A 24277-nucleotide genomic window follows, 5' to 3' on the forward strand; every position below is an offset into this window, starting at 1 on the left:
GTAAACTGGGGCCAGCGACCCTCACCACAGACTTTGTGTCGATAATTCACTGGAGCGGTGATGTCTGGCTCCTGTTTTTCAACCTGACCATTTTTCCCATTCAGTTTTTCTTCCATAATGACACTTCCTGTATTATTCGTAGGCTGGTTTTGCTTTAATGCTATGGGTGTGCATTTTTTATTTAGCTTAACAGCAACAGTATCTTGAGGCTGGGAAACCTTAAGGTCGAACTGAAGCATTAACTTGACATTTGTGTCTGCATCAGTTCCTGCCTTTTGAGTGGCACCATTATTTGGGGCAGCTGTAGGCATCTTCTCCACTACTGGGACATGTGGTGCTACAGCTTTCATGCTGACTTTTTGCATGCAAGGTGAAGTGTTTCCATAGTCAGCTTTGTTAGGTTGAGGTATTAGCTGTTGGTTCTTGTGTTTCTTGACTGGGTTTTCATCCAGGGCAGTGCAAATTTGCTGCTGTGAACTCTCTGGCACAATGGTGACTGTTTCTTCAGTTGTTTGCTGGGAACTCCTACTGCCATCTCCTGGTGGAGCCTTTAATTGCTTTGCTAGTTTCTGCCTTAGCCTTATTTTGGCAGCGTTAGCTCTGCCTCTTTCTGATTTGTCCATGACCCAATATTGATAGACAACTGATACATTGGTGACACTGTCTTGGTTCAAGCAATGCTTGCGTAATGCAGTTTCTTTATTGTTCACCTGAGTGTTTGGCTGATTTGACATTTGCGTTGTATGGTCAAGTGACTCTGCGGGCTTGGTGGTATGCTCTTCAGCAAGACCTGATTTTGCAGTTGTGATTAGCGGTTCAATGTTGTGAGCCTTGTCTGTTGCATGGCATGCTACATTCATATTAGAGAGAACACACTTGGATTTCTGACTCGGTGATTTGGTGATCTTTGCTTTCGTCTGTGCCTCTGCTTCTTTGCCGTGTAGGTTTTCTGTAGGTACACTTCTTACTATCTCTATGCACTTGTGAGGCAGAGCTTCTTGCATTTTAGAGCCAAAAAGTTGAGTGACTGTCTCTTGCTCCTCTGTGCTCCATGAGCTGGTGAAGTTGGCAGATAGAAGTTCAACAAGTTACCAATTACATAGAAAGACTGCAGTTCAAATAACATTTTTGTGTGTAATGCTTTTAAAATGTATTTCTCCATACAAAGAATTCAACTCACCTGCATTCTACCTGAGGGAAGGTGTCTTTGCAGAGCACCTGTGCTGACACTTGGACTGAGGGAAATATCGCTGAGCTATGGACAGAGTCTCTAGTAGTCCTCATACCCTTGTCACATGGTGCAGCAGCCCTTGCCATCTGTAGTGTTACCCCTGTCGTTTTTTTAGCTGCAGGATTCTGCTGTGATAGTGTGAAATTTCTAGTTTCCTCAGGCTGAGAATGGCCACACATCTTCTGTCTGTCTGTCTGTTGCTGCATCGGCACTGTGGGTGTTGTCTTTTGCAGGACTTGTGCTGGAGGGCTTAAATTTTCAGATAAATCCTGAAGTTCAGGGGCATCAACTGTACGACCTTGGTCCATCTTTGTGGTCATTGCATCATTACTATTGCTGGGTTCCATTTGATGATTAATAAGTTGAGTAGGGCCCACTCCTTGACTATCTGCTGCTTCTTTTGTGGTCCCATTTTTTATATCCTTATTGTATGGATGATTTTCCTTTTGTTTCACCTTTTTTGACTGTAGAATACCCATCCTTCTTATTCAGCCTTCCTGCAAAATATACATGTTGACTTATTAGCAGATTTAAAGGATAAGTCTTACCATGGAAAGAACAAATCCACCAATGAAATAACTGATCCTACCAACTCTGGCCTATGTATCCACAGCCTGATATAGATGATGATAGATGTAATGTAGAACTCCACTGTTGTCCATAAACTATAAAAAAAAAAAACACATCAGTGTGCCACATCATTGCATTGGATGACAGGTTCCTTCATTACCGCAAACCACAGCCACTGTAGTTTATTTCGACTCAATCCGACATACAATGTCCTGCTGCTGTAAATACTCTCTATAGAGCCCGAAATATATATTAATCCTCCTGAAAATAGTCCCAACACCAGCCTTATCCTGTAATGGCAGATAAAAGGTGATGCAAGGAGACACTTGCATGCCCTGCTTTATAGTGATTTTACCTGAGTTGTGAGTGTTTTTATGAATTTTTTTTTTCATTTAGGCCAGAGCACAGTACAGTTTGGTCAAAATTAGAGAACAAAATATAGTTACAGTAGATGACCATAGAGGTTAACATTACAAGCATGTGGCACACCACAAATAATATACCATGTACAAAAATGAATATACAATGTTTGAATGTCTTATAAAGAGAGTATTTGTAAAACAAAATCTCAAAAATGTAAATGTAGTGGAGCAAAAAGAATTCTTTGTTTGTAGTGGAGTAGATGTATACGGCTGGTGGCATGAAAGAAAATACTCGAGTAAAGTACAAGTAGTCCTACCCCAAATTTGTACTTAGCTAAGTATTTACAGTTCTTCACCACTGATGTTAAGTTTGACTAACGGTACCTCAGCGTTTCCCACAGATTTCAGAGTATGCTAACAGTAAATATCTGTTGTGCTCCGTTGCTCTCTTTAAAAGAAAAAAAAAAAAACGTTTTGATTTTTTCCTTTTCTGTTAAATGCTGTAGCTCCAGGAAGGTACTTCAAGTTACACAAGGTTAAAGATGCGCAGCAAGTAAGTTGATGTGTATATTAAGGTAGCTAGTTAGCTACCGTTAGTTGTAACCGTTTGCTAAAATTCTTTAAGAATGCACTTAAGCTACATTAACTTTACACAAATAAACCGCTTAACTTAAGAACAGGCAAACGTTATGGTTAGCTAGTTATTTGAGTTCAGTTTTTTAAGCACACTAACCTAAGTGGTCGGCCAGGCGGTCTGCGGGGACGTTTGTCAGATTAACAGACAAGTTGTACTGACAAACTAATCCTGATGTAACGGTGTGTCAACTCGTCAGTTGCTCTAACAAACAAAACCGTACAACATCCGCACGTTACAGGCGGCTGCTGGTGATCAGAGCCATTGTTACACCCTCACCCTGACCTGAGGGACGCTCATTTATAGTAGCGCAACAAATGTTCACCAACCGGGCAAAATGGGTAAAATATAATGAAGCCGCCATGTTTATCCTGCAGTGTGTATTATTCTTGATGGGAAACTGAAGGTGGCAGGGTACAAAGCACAGGTGGTGGAGGTGATGGTGGAAGTGTACAGTCTCTGTCCATGTTGGCATAAATGAACTTCCCTTTTATGTTTGGCACCGTTCATAAACGGTTTACAAGCTGTAATAGATTTAATAATGGTTAATACACCATTTACTAATGCTTTATAGATCAGTTAACACTTTTGGGTTGCCAGATTGTGGAATATACTCTTCTTGCATGAGGCAAGCAAGCTCTGTAATTCATCAAGGAGACCTCTTCAATGAACTGTTTAACCATTGCACCACTGCAAGATGGAATCATTTGTTAATGATTTATTATAATTTCAGGTTTCTAACTTTTGTTAAGGACTCATTGGAAACTGAGAAACCTTTTAATGTCACTCTGACATTTACAATTGCAAACCGGATGACTTATTAGAAAGAGCAAAAACCCCTAAGTGATAGTTAACCAACATTTAAAACTGCATTATTTCTGGATGGAAACATATACCCACGTTATTAACCAAAACATTTTTTATTTAAACAGAGAACAGAGATGCAAATCTTTATTCAAAGAGCAGAATGGGAACTACATTTCACATTGTACTGTATTTTTCTTTCTACACGCCCTTTTGCAGGCATATCAACAGCTTGTCAAACTCTAAATTATTATATCATAACATGTCAAAGCCGAGCAAAATATCATGCTGGTGGAAGATTTTCCACCAACTGGCAACCCAAAAGTTGTTCTTATTTATGGCTCATAACTAAAGTATAAAGCATTAGTAAATTATATATTAGCCATCACGAAATCCATTAATTACGTCTGATAAACCTTAACCATCACTAAATCCATTAATTACGTCTGATAAACCCCTTATGAATGGTGCCTTATCAGAAATTGGTACTACGTTAAATCTTAAGTGTCAAAGACTATGCTGGCTCATATCAATCGCCACTGCATTAACCTTTTGTAAAATAGAATTATAAGCCTATCGGTAGTAGAGTGTTATAATTAATTAAGTGTGGATTAGTTTCAAGATTTGATAAATGTGTCCTTTGCGTTCATTTTGTAAAAAGTTATATGTAAAACACATGTCATGACATTTTAAACTGTTTAAATTTGACTGTACAAGTGAAGACAGAACCATCAGAAACAAGTAGCTATTTGTGTGCAATCAGGTTGTTGAGGCTCTGTCCTTGGTGCTGATATACGTGGCGTTATTTCCTCAAATTAATGGAAGGAGCTATAAATACGGTTATGTTAAAACCACGAAACTAACCTGTGTGATTAACTGGTTTCAGTAACTTAACTCTACTTCAACAACAGGGTTGCACAAGGCAAACATGAAATACAAGTGTGCTATTCTGTTGATCCAGACCGGGAAATTGTCTTTTGAATTTGTCGCCTCCCCAGAGTCTTGAGTGCAGGAAGCCACAGAGCAGCATCTGGACCTGGATCTGGAGTTCCTCTGGTATGTAACTGCTAATTCAGTCTCAGATCATTTTAGGAGCAAAAGGACAAACGTGGATAAAAAAAAGCGTTACTATCATTGATGGGCGCAAAGTGGTTCAAAGCCACCTGGCGACAGCATGCAATAATGCCATTCAGTTTTGTAACCATTAACCTACAAGACAGTTCTTTGTGTGAGTTTTTTGCGTAGAAATAAAGCAACTCACTTGCGACACGCTAAACGGGCGCACAATGCTACCCTGAGACTAAAGAGCCATATATTGACATGTAGGTACCACTACTCTGGAAAAGACTTGAATTAGGCCTACTGAAGTTTGGTTTGTTACTTTATACAACTCTTAACCCTCTGTACACCACGAAAACACCCGTGGCCTTAGTGTTTGCTAACATATGCTGTATGCTAAAGCCCAGTGTAAGTTTACTGAAGGCTAGTTACCTGCAACAAGTGACCAATTCAATGTAGAGACACTGTTGACCGTCGAGTCATTCTGGTTCCGTTTTCATACTCGATGACATAGGATATAGGCTATGTATTTATTATTATTAGTTTAAAATAAAATAAAAGCACTATTCTCACTATGATACTATAAAAAAAACAACCAGCCAAAATCGTGATTGCGACGGCAATGCGACATCAGATTTGTATATTTAAGGATTTAAAAAAATGAAGTAACCACAAAGTAATATAAAATAACTTTATTCTTAGTCCAGAGTGCTGCAAATAGAATATTATTCACAATGGTTCAGTCATTTCACCAATTTAAAAACCTAATGAAGCGTGTGTTAAAGTGGAAGACGCCGCCGTGTCTTTAAAGCGAGAGGTATTGCTGTCCAAGGTGCTGAAACCTTTGTTGCTCAACACTGTAGGATCTTAAGGGACACTGGGACAGATTGTGTTCTTTTCCTGTCCATGATAGGAAACTATGCACTGTTAAAAATTAAAGAATATAATCATATGAACACAACAATAAGCCAGGCTGTGCTTGCGTTGTTTAAAAACACAAATGTCAGCAAATATGCAATGAAGGGCAAATACACTAATTTGATCTTACCTATATTTTAAGTTTGCTCTATAGAATGTGTTTGCCCCGTGACAATCAAAGGATCACCCGGAGGTCATTGAAGGTTTTCCGAGCTTTTCACTTACCACCCACGTCACTGCATATATCAGCAAGTCAATGTTCACTTTCAATAATTTCCAATCACATGGTTACACTGACAAACCATATATCCCACCTAAAGCCATGATGCTGTCAATGATTAGTGCGGATGTGTTGGCACAGGGCAGGTAGAGTGAGAAAGGGAATAAGCGAGGGAGTGATTTGGAGAGAGAGAGGGAGAGAGAGAAAGGGAGAGAGAGAGAAGGAGGGAGGGGGGAGGGAGAGGGAGGATGCTGCCAGCGGAAAATGGCTGCTGCAACCTCAAGCCTATCCTGATACACCGAAACGACATCAAGGTGGAGAGAGAGAGCGAGAGCAAGAGAGAGAGGGAGAGAGAGAAAGATTAGGAAAATGAGAGCAGATAGAGAGAGAATGTGAGTGAGTCTGTGAGTGTTTCCTGAAAGGAGGATAAAAAGAGAGAGAGAGAGGAGACCCTGGGGTGGGCTGCTGCAAGCGGCGGGCAACACCGAGCCATGGAGGGCGAGTAAGTCCTTACATTTTCATTTTTAACATTGCAGATATATATTCAGCCATCCGCCAAAACGGATAGAAAGAACGCCACCGCCATCAATGTTACACCAACCCAGCATCATGCACTATTATCACAATCGTTGCTCTACAATTTAGCAGGCTGCCGAGAATAAAAACACCATTACGTAGTCTTGAATCAACAGCATACACCCCATTTCCGATATATCCATGCCAATATGTGATAAATGTTAAGCCACCTACATGTGGACCTGTGCTTTTAGACGACCGGCACTCAATCTACACGCACAATATAAGAGATAATAATAATACTGAAATGTATTAAGAAGCTATGCAACAATTCAAAACTAAATGCGTGGCTAGCGATTGGTAAAAACAGTCATGAAATCAGTCAATGTGTAAAATGTATGGGGAAAAAAGGCGAAATATGGCGAGTTTGGGGCCAGCATCGCGTCATTCAAGACATGGCTACAGTAAAACGAGGGAGGGATGGAGGCGTTGTGATTTTTATCAACGTGTCTCGGGGTTTCATTATGATTTTTTAAAGCCAAACTTTATGAATGAAATGTGATTTTTTTTTCTCTCTCTCTCGCTCTCCCTCATCCTCACCCCTCCTCTCCTCCTTCCCTTTTCTAATCGGCCCCCTCCCCCCATCTCTCGTTTCCTCTCCATCCTCTCACCCACTCGTTCCTTTTTTCCTTCCCCTTTTTCACACGCGATTGCATTGTATTTAGGCCTAATACATTTTCCGGCGAAATGTATAAACGCACGGTGCGATGTCGAATCCCGTCTCCCTCCATCCCATTCATAAAAAATATAACATAATATCGGGGTGTGTTAATGAGTGCGTGCAGCAGGGGCGGTTTGGAGAAAAGGAGCGTCTGGGAAAAATAATTGCAACAATTAAAATTCGGCTTGATTTGAAAATAGCAAAGAGACGTTGCTGTGCACGCATTACATGCACATGTCGAACTGCGGTGCTGAATTATTCAGCCGATTGGCGAGGGCAGAGCTTATTTTTGCAAGAATGCCGGGGCCTCTGATGGCGAATGGGTGCGTTCATTGATACATCTATCTGGGAAACACTCATTCTTCCTCCCTCCTCCCACCCCCCACCCCCACCCCCAACGCTGGCTTGCTTGCTTGCTTTCTTTCTTTCTTTCTTTCTTTCTTTCTTTCTTTCTTTCTAGCCATTTGCATTATAGTTGCCTTATTCTCAGCGCATATAGTTGACAGTCAATCGTACACAGAACATGCGTTTTAATTCTCATCTTCACCTAGCAGCAGATATGTTGAAATAACGCCAAAGCTGACACATCTAAATATTTCATATGTCTTTATCGTCCTCACATGCTAGTTTAAGATCAGCTTTACCTCAATCATGTGATCATGGACTATTAGAAAAAACGGCTCTTTACTGTATGATATTCATTTGAGCTGTCATGTTGCAGCGCCAGTCCTCGTGCAGGCCAAGCTGTCAGTTGTGTCTTCTTTGTGTGAATTTCCTCATGTTACCTTAGTTCAACAAGGCTGAAAACAGTTGCCTTAGCACACAGTCACCACACTGACATTTGCTCTGCATTTCTGTATAGATCTACTTCTATGGAAGTAGATCTAGGCTTCTCCTTCCTCAGCTGAATGAACGTGTGTGTCAGTGCGTGCATGTTTGCGTGTGTATTTGTATATGTGCGTCCGTGTATGTGTATCATTGTTGTTTAATCAGCCTGGGCCTCTGCTCACTCTCTCGGCTTCCCTGACAGCGTGCGTGTTCGTGCAGTGGTGATGACACGTGATGACTCCAGTGGCGGTTGGGTGCCCCTTGGAGGTGGCGGCCTCAGTCATGTGGTCATATGTAAGGGGCGGACTCATGACGGCAGGGGGCGGAGAGAATACATCATACGTGGAGAACGGCTGCGAGATCGAGCAGTGAGTGTGTGCGTGTGTGTTATGGCTGTCTTTGGTGCCACGTTGTTCCTCAACACCACCTAAAGACTGTAGATGCATGTCATGTGATGGCAAGTTTTCAGGAAGTTCTATATCTTGATTGGTGAACTAACTGGCTTGCTTGGGGTTGCTGTTTGTGTCTTTAGCCTGTGTTGGAGTGTGCAGTGCAGAGGGGGTTAGTGTACAACAAGGTGAACCCCATCTTCCATCACTGGCGGGTAGAAGATCGAAAGTTTGGCCTTACGTTCCAGAGTCCTGCCGATGCCATCTCCTTTGAGAAAGGGCTGCAGACTGTCATAGACAAGCTCGACAGAGGTAGAGATAACACGAGCCACATATAAGAACTGATTTCATTAGTCGTGTTCAAATCGGCGTTAGGAAATATTCAGGAAAGCTTAAATCCTCTCTTTTCATGTTATCAAGGCTCTGACTCGCCCTCATCCTCCACACCAGAAGAAGCAGACACCGAGGATGATGGACAAGCTGTGAGTATCCGAGCAGTTTGTCATCTGAGCATTTATTGTCTAAAAGGGCTCGTTTATGCTCCCTGTGGGCCCCAATGCAGTTATTGGTGTTTTTGACTTGTTGGATGACATGTAGCCTCTGCCAGTCCCATACAGGAAGTGAGTCGTCATCCAACAGCAGAAAGGAGATGCTTCCCAAACCCATCACCATAGTGACGAGCGAGTCGTCGTCTACTTGCTTCGTGCAGTCAGATGAATTTAGTTTTGGATCCAGCCATGCTGTCACCACTCAGACACCTGCTCAGGTAGAACAACACCTTCTGGTACTTCACTGTGATAACAAGATGTCCAAAAGAACAGACACGTGTTGATTTAATATTCATTAGATTTCTCTGTACCTGGTCTTGTCACACTTATGAGTTCCAATAATGATTACCATATAAAAAGAGTTTTTAAAGAGGGTTCTGGGAACCTCCTTGTGTCCATTCGGGGGTTTCCAGCAAAATTAACTTTATTTCAAATTCATTATTAGACATTTTCACACAGAAAAACACAGAAGTTTGACTTTTTGGTTAGAATTTCTTTTCCTTCTTCTTTCACCTTTAACCCCACACCTCCAGCAGAGACATATTTTTTCTACATGATGTAAAAGTAAAATCTTAACAACCGGTTGACATCCCATAGAATAAAATCTTATCAGATTAGGGGTTCTTGATCACTTGTGCATCCAGAGTTATCCTAGAGATGAGAACCTTCTGTAATTGCTGCCACAGTACACACTGTTCCTGACTCACTCTGTAATCCTATACCTTCTCCACAGATCCACACCAGGCCGGGACAGCACCAGCTCTCACAAATGACGGCTGTGCTGAATCCCCCAGCACCCCCGCCCCCACCTCCTGCTCCACCTACTCCTCCTGTGGGTCCCCCAGCTTCATCTCCTCTGTCGCCCCTCTCACCTACCATTTCTCTGCTGGAAGAGGGAGACCTTCGCAGTGTGGACCCTTGTAAAGACCTGTGGGGTTCTAGAGGTTATGAGGACTACCGAAGGGCCGGGGCCACCAGGACTATGGTCGGGGGGCTGACTGGGGGTGTGGTCGTTGGTGGCGGAGGGAGTCTGCAGGACAAGTCAGAGCTGTGCGTGGTTCGCTTTGAGAAGGAGCTGGCAGGAGTGGGGACGGCAGGCTGCGACGTGACCGTGAGCTTGGACAGTAAAGCTTCCCAGCGTCTGTCCTCGTCGTCGCCCACCTGTATGTCCATGCCCAACGCTGTGTCAGGCGTGTCCTCAGGTGCTGGCTCACCCCAGGAGACCGGAAAAGGCTCGCCCTCTCCGTGCTGCATCCACACCTCACTGGCCACGCCTCGGTCGCGGACTCGTAAGAGAGGAGGAGGGGCCAGCAGCAGCGGTGACCCGGGGGTAATCTCCCCTGATGACGACAGCCCGTGTCCTCAGGCTTCATCGTCATGCTCATCTCGCTGTGTGTACTGCCGCTCTGTTTTCAGCGCTTCGGAGAACGGGCGGGGCCGCTGCAGAGATGCCCCAGACCCGGCCCTGCACTGCCTGCGCCAGTGGACCTGTGTGTGGTGTGCAGAGAGTCTGCTCTACCACTGCATGTCGGACTCTGAGGGAGAGTTCTGGGAGCCTTGCTCGTGTGATGACTCGATGGGGGGTCACCCGCATCCCCTTTGCTGTGCCCGCTGGTTGGCCCTCCTGGCCCTGTCGCTCTTCGTGCCCTGCATGTGCTGCTACCTGCCTTTGCGCGCCTGCCTGCGGTGTGGGGAGAGGTGTGGCTGCTGTGGGGGAAAGCACAAGGCAGTCCGATGAGGCCAGGCTAGGGGGTGGGAGGGGTTCTCTGGACCAAGAGGGTTTGGGTGTTGAGAGGAGAGAGCATCTGTAGGGACGCAGGAGCTTAGCAGGTGGAACAGTGCTCTCAGTAGACCCAGACCCCTGACGTGGCCATCCAAAGCCCCACGGCCTTCCACTGCATTCCGCTCTTTCTCTTTTCAACCTGGGGCCTTCCTCGCTGGTCCATGCCTGCTGAAGGTGCGCTGCACTCAGACCAGGCTCTGTGGGAGTCATCTGGAGCCTTCATAGTGGATTTACTGAGGGTTGGCTGATCTAGAGTTAGCAGTCAGAAACTTTACGACGGGAAGAGTGGCAGAGGCAACGATGATGTGTACACTGTTTCAAATGTCCGTTTTCTTTTTTTTTTTGGTTTTGTTTTTTTATTTAGAAAGAAAAACACAAAAAACAAAAGATGTTTATATATATGATTGTAATAATTTTAATTGGTATATTTTATTAAATGTAAAACATATTGACAGAATCCCCCAGTGGCACACACTATCACGTATTCACAAACATGAGATCTTGGGGAAGTTATTTGTTTCATGTTGGCCTGTTTATCAGTCAGATGAACAGATGTCACCCTTTACCTCTAATTTTACCTCAGATGTTACACAAACAAACCCTGGTCAAGAAGAGAACGAGACAGAGGTTTGAAGAGAGTGACGAAGAGTGAATGCAGTCTTTAAAAAAGTATTAGCATCTGAGACCACTAGTGTTGTCTTTCGGTTAAAGTAGTAGACCACAGTGGAAGGAAGGTTATCAAATGCAAAGGGACAATTATTGTTAGGGGAAGTTGCAATGACAACCACAAAGACTTAAAAGTCATAATGTGATTCATTATGGTCCTTTGTAACCAAACACAAGATTATTTTTGTTTTCTGAAAAAAAAAAAAAATCAAGAATGTGTGTCGAGCATTAAACACCCTCATTTTACACATATTTTTTCATCTTTTCACCTATTTTCAATATCAATCATAGAAAACATCACATCCAACCACTGTACTTGTTAAATCAGTCAAGGTGCTTACAATTGAGGTCTCTGAGCGAGTCTATTCTACCTAATGTACACGACGACCATACAGTCCCGGCCCCAAAGACTAACGAAAACAGGACCCCGTGCTAACCAATCTGTAGACATGTCTAGGCCTTTGAATGAGACACCACCAAAAACTTAAGTGCAATGAACAATGTATTGAGAGAGTATTTTTGTACCAGTCGCTCACATTAGGGAAAACTACGCAGAAATTGAAAAGTGTTGGAACTAAATACTGTAGTGTGTTATTGTGTTCGACATCAAGCAGAAAAGAGAAGTAGGAACACAAACTTGATTTGAGTAGCAGCACGTAGCTCACGTGTGTGACATATAAACACGCCGTGCTGAAGACTGTTGACCCTGTGATAAGAAAAGAGACACATTAACTTAAAACATTTGAATGGTGGAAGGTCTTTGTTTGGGAACAGTGGCGGATGTGTTTGCTGAATGTTGCTTTAAGTATGAAGTTAAAAAAAAAAAAAGCTGCTATTTTATGTCCTGCCCTAAACCTTTTCAAACTTTCCCACTGAGGTGATGTGGCAGAGTCAGAAACAATCTTCAAATTCTTATCCCACCCAAGGTGTTGAGGATGCTAGAAAGTGTGTGAAGAAGGTTTTTGTAAGTTTATAGTTGGACTTGAAAATTAATTCACCCCAAGACATTTTTTAAAAATGCTTCTGGTGATGTACCTTGCATTTCTGTGTCTATTTTGCAGATTGGTGGTATATTTTTCTACTTCCAGTTAATACCTGGCCAAGGGTTGATTAAGGTAGATGAATCACAGCTCCAACAAATTTTAAACAGAATATTGTTTTTTTTTTTTAAATCTAATACGTCAATATAAACATCATTTTTTAATGTTTGCACTTTGCACCAGTTTAACAATCATGCAAGGTGAAATACATTATAGAAGACGGAGAGATATCAATTTGACTCCTGACCAAAATGCAATGCAGCCACAAGATCCATTAGATTTTCTTTTCTTTTCTTTTCTTTTTTTTTTTGTTGACTGGAAAAACCGAGGCTTTAATATTGATGTAACCGTTGTTATTGGTCTTCACACTTTTACAAAGAACCAACTACCGAATGCAACAAGCTTACGCCTGGTTTTCTGTGAGTTCTGGAAAGATTTCCTAAAAATTGTAAGTGATCACAAAGCAGGCTAGATGTTGATTTTGCAGGTTGAGTAAAAGTGGAGCTCTGCAAAATAAATGACAAAAAACAAATATGACAAAATAACTAATGAAATGCACTGAGCATCACAGAATGATGATATCTTCAAAAGAGTGGGGGGATTTCTTTTTTATCCAGAGGCATTCTCCTTTAAATTTAAGATGGTAATACATATATTACTGGGAAACCAGTGTTGACTAGTTATACTGCAATCTCATGTCTCAAATGAGGGATCACTTGGTAGACTTTAAATTATGGCAGAATGAACCTTTCAGACGCTTCAGCAGATTATTTTCATTTTAGGTTTAGCCAAGAACTTTTATCCAAAGTGACTTAAAGTGAGTGAACAGGCAGTGGGGTTCAGAGTCAGGACACACGACTACTGATGAACTACTGATGAACACAACCCTTGACCTCTCGGTTATGGGTTGGTCGTCTTCACTACTAGGCCAGCCTGCCAACAATGTTGGCCCAGGTAAAACTAAAACAAACAAAAAAAAAACAAAAAAAACAAAAAAAACAAAAAAGACTTCCTGTCACAAAAGCAGGAAACACAAACTCAGTCGGTCAGAAGACTGCCATTCCCTGTTCCCACGTTAACCCTTTGTCCCCCACAAACACACAAAATCCCCACAAATCTGCAATGCATAGACCTGAACACACAGACACACATGTTCACTCGATGGTGCAGATATACAGAACTAGTAAAGCCATTGCACACAGTTTGCTACTTCTGGTCCAGAAATGGTGTTAGAGTACAGTACTGACAGTCATGCGTTCACAACTGCAGGCCCCATTCTTACATCTTAATAAATGTGCCTTTTGATTTGAGTAATCAATAACTTATGATTTCTAAGTAACTCTGTATTAAGTACTATTTACTTTTTTGTTCATTGATTTCTGCCGATGTGCATATTTTCAAATGTACGTATTTATTAGTTTCAAAGTAATTAATGAGATATTACCTGTTTATTTATTTATTGAGATATTTATTCTGATTCTTTATTTTTTTGAGACAGGTTTTTATCTTCCGTGCTGTCTTACTTCTGACTTTGTGCCAATGTGCTGCTTTGAGGTGTTACATATCGTGGGTTTGTATCATTATTAAACCCTCACTCTATATTTTAAAATCAGTGTCTTCTTCTCTCTCACTCGTACATGTCATTAACTGACTGTGCCTTTTCCCAAACACTGCATCAAAACATCCACGAGGCTCACAAAGGAATCTGGAAAAACATTAAGCGTGTTCTTTTGTTAAGCAAAGGTTTACTATATTTCCAGCCTTTGAATAACACCATAATACGCTTAAATTTTGGAACAATTGTTTTGGGACTGGACTATCTTGGGACTATTTTGGGATTTTAGTTTTTACAAATGTGGATATCCCCTATTGGAACAGAACTATACAGAAGGTGACAGAAAATATATCTGGTTATCATCAGAGGGAAGTAACAGCACTTTAATTTAAAAGTTTCTCAAGTACAAAAGGAAGGAAATGTGTCACAAATGTTATGTAAAAAAAAAAGACGTTATTCCCTTAATTCAGTCTATCCTCGACAGAACAGACAAAAGTTGTGATTAGTTGTTGTCCTTTGGGTCCTGCGGTCAGTTAGTGGTCTGTTACTTGGCAGAGTACATGTGCTGCCGTTTATGTTTGAGGATCTCAGTTGGGGTGAGGGTCAAGTCTTCATTACAGACATCACAGTGATAAACTCTGGTGAGACTGGACACTGACGATGAGCCTGGCTTTTCATCTGCAGGCTCTGAAAACCACAACACATACCCTCAATTAGTCTCAAATTATTAATCTCTTTAACACTTATAGACACCAATTATCTGTCAGCTGCTGAGTATGTTAGCTTGTGCATTTGTTTAAGTAATCTAATACCAAAAAGATACTTCAAAATAGATAACATAAGGAGTTCCTAACCTTCTTCCGCCTGCTGCTGTTCTCCTGCTGGCCTGCAGGAGGCCTCGTGCTGCATGCGCTCCAGTGGAGTCAGAGGCATGTAGAGGTCACAGTTAGGACAGCTCCAGAAAGTGCGTAAACACTCACTGTAGAGGTCCTTAGAGTCCTAAAAATCATGCAGTGAAAACACAAGGATCGATGATACTTAATAATATGTGTGTAAGTCAACTCCAAATGACATATATTATTTTTAAGCACTTATTCTTTAAGCACGAGTAATATAAATACATATGTTTGAGTCATGATATAAATATATAGATAAGATATCTTTTTAGGGAATTAAATCTTTCTGTTGTATTTGGTTTCTAATTATTTGTAACCTTTGTTTATTCAGGTAAAGTATGTTGCCACGTGACACCCTATTTCACATACATGCATTACTACACTTCTTCATACATGGAAGCTGATCTGTTTAACAACTCTTCATCAAATTAAATTTAGTAGGATTTTTTAACAATGAGGAAAAACCAATAGGGACAATAAGGCCTACAATTATTTAGTATTTTATTTAATAAGTACATTGATTTATTGATATTTATATCAATGGACACAGATAAGCAGCAGAAAGTTGAAGGATGGATGGATTACATAAAAACTAATTAATTTAAGACTTTTTAATACCTTCTCAAGCCTTTTGTTGAGGAAAGTGAATTCACCCTGACTAATGTTGTCCATTAGTTCTGTTCTGTTCAGCTGTTGAGGCAACAAGCTTTAACCTCAGTTATGTGCATGTCACCACCTTTTCAACACCTTTACACTCGGACAGAAAAAACATTTTGATGATGTCTGTGTTCATCTGGAGGATGATGAGGTGACAAATAATGTGCAAAGGGACAATCCAGTGTTCAAGAGTTATAAATTGCTCTGTTTGTCATCTATGATGACTTCTGGATCCCCGGAATCAAATAAATTCCACCTATGGGGTAAACATCCAGAAAAATCATGTTGATACTGGCACTTCTCACCTTTGAAAGACATGAAATTGCTGCCTTTAATTGATTGGTTTAACATTTGGTGATACAAATGGAATAATGACGATGAACTCTTATGCATATGTGAACTGGTACAGCTGACCCAAAGTTCCGCAAATAAATATAATGGAAATTTCATATCCAAACATGGAGACAAACTCACAGCCAGACAGTTGTAGGTGAAGGAGCTGCTGACACGCAGGCCTCCTTTAATGGGGTGCGGCTTGGCCTCGACTCCTGGAAACAGCGGGTTTAGACCTGAAGCTTTGCTGTCAGACAGCTCAGACTCAGACTGAGGGCCGATGTACAGGTTCTGGGTCTGGAAAGCTGTGAGTCGTCGCAGGCTGTAACTGACCTGGGAAGTAAGGTAAGAAGACAGTATACTGTATATAATGAGATTGTATAAAGATGAATGAAAATCTGAGTCACTGAGAATGTCTGGAAAACAAAAATGAACAATACAGACACAAGCAATGCATATTCACCAGTATGTGTATGAGCTACTTATTGTTTTTGGACAATATTATCCTGTAACCACCAGGTCAGAACTGCATCAGTACCTCAGTATAGAGCAGGAAGCGGACCAGACCTTCGCTCAGCTTCTCCATCACTCTGCGGGACACCCCCTGGACTGCTGGTCCTCCCACTGTGCTCTGTCCGAGCTGGGCCAGCAGGAGGCGCTCCCACTCAGCCCTGAGAGTAAGCGCTGTGGACAGCACCTTCAGGGCCTCCTCTGGCTCCCTCAGCTCCAGCTCCAGCCAGCTGTCCACCACCAGACGCGTACAGTCAGCATTACTGTCCACAGAGTTCGCTACCAGCAGCAGAGCCTGGTGAGGGCATGGAGGTACACACAAAATTAATAACAGTGCATCCTGTGTGACCTGACCAGAGCTGGGAGTTACAAATTAGAGCATGATAAACGAAAGGTATTTCCCTCAATGATGATGACACATTATATGGGTAGTTTTGTGACATAATATTGAAATATGTAAAATTGGGTCAAAATTGTACTAAAACAAAAAACAAACAAAAAAAAAAAAAAACATATTTGAAAATCTGATTATAAAAATAAAATCTGCAGTAGTATTTAAAGTGACTTCTGTACAGTTGACAGTTTTTTTATTTTACATTTTCTGCCCATTTCCTGAATTGAAAATTTAGGAAATGTAATTAAATGGCAGATTCTGAGCTGTTTCGCTGTCTGTGATTATCAGTTTAAACCAATTAATCCAGTATTTTGTGGTTAAAATTGTTATATAATTGATAACAATATCTGTGTAAAATACCCTTAAGATGGCAAAACAGTTTTTGAAATAGGAATCACTCACAATCACATATACTTTTTCTACTATATGTGCCTGAACTCAAGAAGAAAACTCAAATAATACTCTTATGCACAAAGGGCAGCACCTCTAATCCATACGTGTAATTAAAACAGTGTTACTTGGTCCCAGTATACCAATAATACTGCAGTGCAGGAACCAGTGTATTGATAATGGATAACAGGAGAGCCTACCCTGGATCATATGGGTTTATCATCAGATGAATTTAACATTATTAGGGCTAATCCAGGAAAAGAAAACATTCGGCAGTTTGTGGTGGCAACAGGAACATCCCACATCCCACTTGTACTAACTTGCAGCGCTGGAACCCGCACGCAGTTGGACAAATATGGCTTGTTGGTCTCCAACAGAGTGACGAAGGCTAGCAGCTGGTGTCTGCTGCTGTCCTTTCGATCAGGCCCTGCAGGCAGGAAACAGAGACAAAGAGGGAGAGACAGATGAGATATGATGAGAGGCACACACAATAAGAAGACTGAAAGGAACAAACACATGAAAAAAGAATTCATCGGTGGATCAGGAGGCAGGGGAATAGATGTTATGTGGAGAATTTGGAGTCAGTAGCAGTCAGTAACCGCAAACAAATGAAACCAACAAATGAAACCAACAAATGAAACCAACAAACGGTGGGCGCGGTTCTTCAAGTGCAGAACAACCAGGTATTAACTTAGTCTCTACCACATAAAGAAAAAATGTTTTGAGATATTGGCCTAAGATTTAAGAAACATCATCACGAATAAAACAAATCAGTGCAACAGATGTTGTCTTTTCTAGATTTAAAAGCTCTGCCTACATTGTGCTTTAAAATGATTTAGAAATCAAGTTTGAACCGCTGACTTCAAATGTCTCATCACGGTGGATTTCATTCAACATTTCCTGGATTAATCTCCCAATGTAACTCAAAGGTGTGTTTTGTTCTTATGAACAGTAAATCATGACTGTATTTTTTGCATGTGTCTGCCTCTCTCGTCATGCTCAGTCTCCTGATACTGCTCTCCATTTTCTTTTCCCTTGGGAGAAACTGGAAATAAGCCTTCTTGTGTTTTTTGTGTTTTACTTCTATCCAGATTCGGCTTTCACTGTAGAGTTATAACTTTCAAATAAAATCCATAAAACAGCCACACCAATGGAGTGAAAACAGATGACACAATTAACCTTGACAATAGGGTCATTTTAGGGTAATTTATTCATGAATGAAGTTTAAAGATTCTACATGTAGTACTTCTAAAGAAGGTGTTTTAGAGGTTTACCCATTTCTCTGCAGTCATCCTCAGGCACATGTAAGACCTCTGGGTCACTGGCAAACACACTGGTCGGATGAATCACCACTCCCTGCTTATTCTTTGTGTGAAACACCTGCACAATGTAAAATCACAAAGTAGAATGGTAAACAACTGCTTTACTGACACAGACCCCCCCCCCTCCTATTGTATCATTAAAACTAATAGAGGGAGTAGGTGCAGCAGGAGGCCTGACCTGCTCCGAGTCCTTGCGGGTGGAGTTGTGTTCATCGGGCAGTGCCAGCTGAGGGTAGAGGCCTCGGCAGAGCAGCAGCTTAAGCAAAGCCTGCTGGCGGGAGGACAGGTCCTGACTGATGGTGACCGCCTCCTGCAGCTCTGACATGTTGTGACGCAACTTGAACTTCACCTCCTGTCGCAGACCAAACAGCACCACAGACAGTGTAACCATCTCAAACATGCACAAAGACACAAACGTATCCTCGTCTGTAAAAATGACCTTGGCCTTGACACCATATGTGCGTCACTTTTCCACTTTATACAAAGATAATATTGTGATATAATGTTGCCAGAAACCACACAAGTTCCCCTCTAGGTCTTTCTGAAAACTGCTTAATTCAAATAATTAATTAATAATATTAATTAAAATATTAAGGATATGTGCATTCAGTATTTACTACACATGGTCCCAGCAGTTACTGTAGTTGTACATACCCTATATATCATATAATATTGCAATATAGAGTTTATATATGTTAATTTATTTGGGAGTGTTAAATGTTGCACGTGAGGTTCAGGGAAACCTTTTTTTCCACGTTACACCATTACTCTGAGTTCACCTGTAAATCCACGTTCTGTCCTGATCCCTCCTTGTCCTTCTTTCTTCTGGTCGTTTCCTCTGTGTCTGATCCCGAGGACAAGTCTCCGTCCTGGCCCTCGTCCAGCCTCAGGACTTTACGTCTGCTGCCCTCCTGCTGCTCGTGTTCTCTCTTCAGCTGATGCAGCTTCCTCCTCTCCGTTAGCCTCTCCCTGCGCTGTCCACGGTCACCACCAGAGGGAGCACTGTGCTCTGATTCCAGCAGGCCATGGCTCTTCAGCAACGCCTGTTAACCAGAGAGGAAGCTCATACTTGGAAATAATACCCACACCCACACATAAAAAACTCGTCAAACTTTTTTATTTTAATGTGTGAACTACTGTGTCAGTAGCCTGCCTTGAACTGTCTCCGTAGGTTGACCATCTCATACAGTCGCTGCTCCTCCAAGCCTCTCCTCCTGCACCACTTCCTCGAGCCACCACCTCTCTCTCCCTTCACCTGTTGAGCTCAAACACAAACTGTTTTAAGTACAGTGAAAACCATCATTTATTAGTGTGAAATCTGTTTATATTAAAAAGCCGCTGTCACATAATGTTTCTGTTACTGACTTCCACCCAGGCATTGAAGGTACTGAGCAGGGTAAAGGGGTCTCCCTGGTTGCTGTGCAGGGGCTGGCGGGCAGTGGCACAGTCTGGATTGTGCTGTGAGCTGCGCAGAAAAGGTGACTGCACGCTGAGGGCTGCTGCCACTGTCAACACGGGCTCCACAAGGTTAAACAAAGAGCCCAGTACCAGCATCTTCCCTGAATGAACACAAACATATACATTGACCTCAACCAGAAGAGGCCAAGCCCTACATGATGCTAAGGTGCCTTTTCATCGTATGCATTTTATTTAACCATTGTATTATTATTTAAAAGAACAGATGGAAAAACAAAACTAAAAAAACCGACAATCTGGTTTTGGTGGAGGGAATCTTACCTATGACCACATCCACAGGCAGCTGTGACAGCAACTTCCCGATAGAGGTCAGTTCACCAAGACTGTCCAGCGCCCCCTGCTCTTTTAGATAAGTTACTGCTGTCTGGATACTAGCAGCTGGAGGAGGATCAATGAAGACAAACGAAAGTGGATCTCCAAGACACATGCTCTTCATCTGCAGGAGCAAAACAGCATAAATAAATCTAGTGTTTAACTATGGAAGGGGAAGAATTCAAAAGAATTGCTCTCCTGGAGACCTGGAGAATGAGGGAGTCCAGAGCCACTCTGTGGATTTCAGGCACAGGATAAGGTGCGAAGGCGTCGTAGTCGGACTCAGCGTAGAGGCGGTAACACACTCCTGGACCTGTACGACCGGCTCGACCTTTCCTTTGCTCAGAACTGGCTCGGCTGATCCAGAACTCCTGTAGGCGTTGCATCTTTGCCTTAGGATCAAAACTCATCTCTTTTACCTTTCCTATGAAAGAACAAATAACAGAACAATTCAATGATATGGTTATTATTTTTTGGACCTTGTTTGCTATTTAAATTTCTTCAAAGATAAAGTTCAGCTTGACAAAACGGTATCTTTGAAACCTTTGTGATACTCATTAGATTTAAAATTGAATTTTGTGATTTTGAACAAGGCTAGGCTGCACAAAATTAGGTTTGTAAGGATGGACTCTTTAGGTAGCTATGAATGTACTACTAGTTCCATACCTGAGTCAACCACAAAACGCACCCCATCGATCGTAACTGAGGTCTCAGCAATATTGGTAGAGATGATGCACTTTCTCACCCCAGGAGGAGCAATATCAAACACCTGAGGAACAACACGGTAACAGAGAGTTAGAACAGATAAACTATAGCTAACATATCAGATTCAAACGTTATATCCAAACAAAGCTGACTGTGCCTTATCCTGCTGGGCCAATGAGAGCGTGCTGTGCAGCGGTAAGACTATCCAGCGATGTGTATGTGTGGCATAAATCTGACAGGCCTCCTGGATGGTGGAGATCTCTGCTACACCGCTAAGGAAGAGGAGCAGGTCGCCGCGCTCCTCAGGGGGGTAACGCTGATCGATGCCCTGCAGGATGCGCAGGTACGGTCTGGGATCCAGTTTCTCTGAACGTGATGGCTGCTCCTCAGGTGGAATGGGTTGGTATATCACCTTAGTACAGGGAACAGGGAAAGAAATATATATTTAATAACTTTCAAATTTAGTTTGCAGGTGGCAATTTAAAATTTGTGATTCGAGACCAACCACTAGACTACCAAGAATAATTTTAATTCAATTATTATTATTAAAAATAAAAAACCCTTTATTCTCAGATTTTTGACAGTAATGGATAGATGGTCTTTAGCCCTTTTTGGACCAAAACTAGTTGCTTTGAAAACAGATTTCTTCTGGTGAGATGCATATTTACATCTGTAATTACAGTGTGTCCTCTGCTTACCTGTATAGGAAACAGCCTGCCTGGTACCTGCAGCACAGGAGCGCTGCTGAAGTAGTCAGAGAATAGTTTGATGTTGATGGTGGCTGACATGAGGATGAGTCGCAGGTCTGGGCGTTCAGCCACCAGAGAGCGCAGGACCCCGAGAAGGAAGTCACAGTGGAGATGTCTCTCATGCACCTCATCAACAATCACCACCTGGTACTGAGCCAGCGTCCTGTCCTGCTGGATCTGTCGGAGCAGCAGCCCCTCAGTCAGGAACGAAAGCTTGGTGGCTGTGGTCCGGGTGGTCTCAAAGCGGATTTGGTACCCCACCTGAAAATAAGCATTGTGTTTTATGAGTTCTAATGCGGTTTCTTTTTTCAAATAAGTACTTATTGCATTGCTGCAAAAATAAGAAAATATATTTGACTAAATCTGCAATTCATGATTTTCATTTTCTACTACTTTATGTTTCTGTATTTTTTGATTAATTATTTAGACTATACAATGTTAATAAAGAGGGAAATAGCTTTCCACACATTACTACAGTTAAGGTAATACATTCATATTTCTCGCTTGGTTGCTTAATTAACATTAATTAACAAAAACAAATACATTTTCATTATAAAACAAAATTAACAGCATTTGTTTACATTTGTGATGCAAATGTTTAGTATTTTCACTTTATAATTGACTGAAAATAATCAGTTGGCAGCAGTGCAACTGAATACTTTTTGGTCACTCAATCAGTCAAATGCTGCTGGACTTGAAGATGTTTCACAATTCATCCAAGAAGCTTCATTAGTTCTACTGACTAATTGTGAATCCTATGGAGGAGAAAACACCTGAGCCTCCCACCAGATGAACAGATGAACAGATGAACAGATGAAGTTGGTTAAATGACAGATCTCCCACAATTCCAGTTGCCTCTGACTGAGTGCTTCTAGATATTTTATGTGCTGGGTGGATGAATGTTCATGGACAAGTCAACAAATTGCTTTTAAAACTGTGCTTGACAAGTCTATGATATGGTTTGATAAAAATCTACATCTGATGACAAACCTTTGAGCCATACTGATTGAGACTCTCGAAGCTGACCCTCTTTGCAAGGGATATACAGGCAATACGCCGAGGCTGAGTGCAGGCTATGTTGTTGAAGCCAGATGACAGAAGATACTGAGGCACTTGGGTGGATTTCCCACAGCCTGTGTCCCCTGCCACCACGACCACAGGGTGACTTCGCACCAGCTCCACTATCCTGTCCCGGTACTGGAAGATGGGTAGGTTCTTTTGCTCCCGGCGAAGCTTGGCCAGCTTTCCAAAGCTCTGTCTCTGGCTGAAGTCCAGGAAGTGCAGGAGAGCCAGACGGCAGTCTGAGATCTCCTGATTGCCTGGCCCTGAGGATCTCTGCCTGCTTCTGTGATCTGACTTTCCCAGGCGCTCCTCGACGTCCCTGGTGCACACAGATACATTAATCCGGTAGCGAGCATCATACTCTTTAGGAAGGCCAAGATCTACCTTTCCAGTCTTTGCTCTGTCCTTCCCTTCTTCTTTGTCCTCTTTTCGTCTGTCTCCCCCTGACCCAGACATGTCCCTCTTTGTTTTAAACCTCTGGAAGCGTTCAAAGAAAGCCCAGAACTCTTTGTGCTCCGGGCTGCCCACCTGTATGTAGTCATGCTGGCGGAAAAAGATCTCGTCCATGTGAGCACGGCACTGCGGGCTGTCCCAGTCCCAGCTCCGGTCTCCTCTCCTCCTGTGTGAATCCATATTTACTGGGAGTTAATCGCTTCCTTTGACACCAAACAGGATTCAGGTTCACTCGCTGCTAATGGTTGGAACCATCATGTTTACGGCTTTAGAAACGGGCAGCAGCTTCATTAACCTGATTGATACTTCTGAATAAGACAAACTACAGACCTCCATTCATACCGGAGCGTGATGTTTTGTATTCATATGTCTGAGACAGGCCGAGGACAAGTCCTTAACATTGTTCCAGGCGGTAACAGCTGAGGTCACTGGACAATAACATGTTAAAACTGTTGGACAAGACAAATACAGCTCCAACTGCTGCGGAGACCAGGGGAACAATAATACAGTGGGACCGTTCCCGGTCCGTTCTTTGAAATCTTCCGAGTAGAATCATATTTATTCCGAGGTGAATCTCTCAAATTCAAATTTAAAGAGACTTTATTGACATGACCGTTGTCAAACGCCACATTATCGCAGCACACTGCACGATACAAGGCAGTATCAATACGGAAAATTACATTTAAAGATATGAACAACAAAACATATTAATTCTACAATTCAACAATATTTTACAAAAAGGAAGGAAGTTCAACACAACTGCAGGCGTAACGCTGTGAGAGAAAAAAAATAAAAATTGATTAAAGGTGTGATCGATGAAGTTACTATCTGACTTCAGAGGCAAAAAAACTGCTCTCCCGTCATGATGGACCCCGGTGCTCCCGCACACTCTGTGATAAAGAAATACGTGTGTGCACGTCCATTGCAAATTGATCTGTCCCCTATAATTTATTTGTTTACAACCCAAGAATGAAGAAATAAGTGATAGTGGCCTCCTTGATTTCACCTCAGTTTACCAGTTCTTTGAGCACTTCATTGATACTGTATTTTTTTTTCTTCAATATTTAATTATTTTTAATTAATTATTCCCCATTATTATCTGTTTTTCAGAAAGAAACACTTAAACGTTGCTGTAGTATTGTTTACAGTTGAAAAATGGTGCAAAGCACATATT

At 42.0% G+C, this 24277-nt stretch overlaps 2 protein-coding genes across 3 annotated transcripts; one reads left to right on the forward strand and one right to left on the reverse strand.

Moving 5' to 3' along the window:
* Positions 1-6063: 6063 nt before the first annotated feature.
* Positions 6064-12243, forward strand: spred3 (sprouty related EVH1 domain containing 3). The gene is made up of 6 exons (XM_023416057.2): positions 6064-6300; positions 8066-8231; positions 8396-8564; positions 8673-8734; positions 8860-9018; positions 9534-12243. Exons 1-6 carry the CDS (start codon positions 6290-6292, stop codon positions 10536-10538), a joined length of 1572 nt encoding a protein of 523 aa, XP_023271825.1. The 5' UTR covers positions 6064-6289; the 3' UTR covers positions 10539-12243.
* A 1957-nt stretch (positions 12244-14200) lies between these two features.
* On the reverse strand, positions 14201-23588 carry dhx34 (DEAH (Asp-Glu-Ala-His) box polypeptide 34). 2 transcript variants are annotated; one of them, XM_087176548.1, is made up of 16 exons: positions 23179-23588; positions 21538-21849; positions 20997-21251; positions 20801-20903; positions 20341-20558; positions 20084-20258; positions 19712-19905; positions 19500-19601; positions 19126-19389; positions 18525-18698; positions 18299-18404; positions 17345-17451; positions 16269-16535; positions 15872-16063; positions 14699-14843; positions 14201-14531 (listed from the first exon to the last, which is right to left on the reverse strand). In XM_087176548.1, exons 1-16 carry the CDS (start codon positions 23281-23283, stop codon positions 14389-14391), a joined length of 2862 nt encoding a protein of 953 aa, XP_087032674.1. In that variant the 5' UTR covers positions 23284-23588; the 3' UTR covers positions 14201-14388. The 2 variants fall into 2 exon arrangements, with proteins under 2 accessions (XP_087032674.1, XP_023271824.1); XM_023416056.2 differs by having other exon boundaries at positions 22579-23588.
* Between the last annotated feature and the right edge of the window lie 689 nt (positions 23589-24277).

The sequence above is a fragment of the Seriola lalandi genome, unplaced genomic scaffold (genome assembly GCF_002814215.2).
Source record: "Seriola lalandi dorsalis isolate HSWRI2012SDOR001 ecotype SW California unplaced genomic scaffold, Sedor1 jcf7180002054560, whole genome shotgun sequence".
In the NCBI taxonomy this organism is placed as follows: Eukaryota; Metazoa; Chordata; class Actinopteri; order Carangiformes; family Carangidae; genus Seriola; species Seriola lalandi.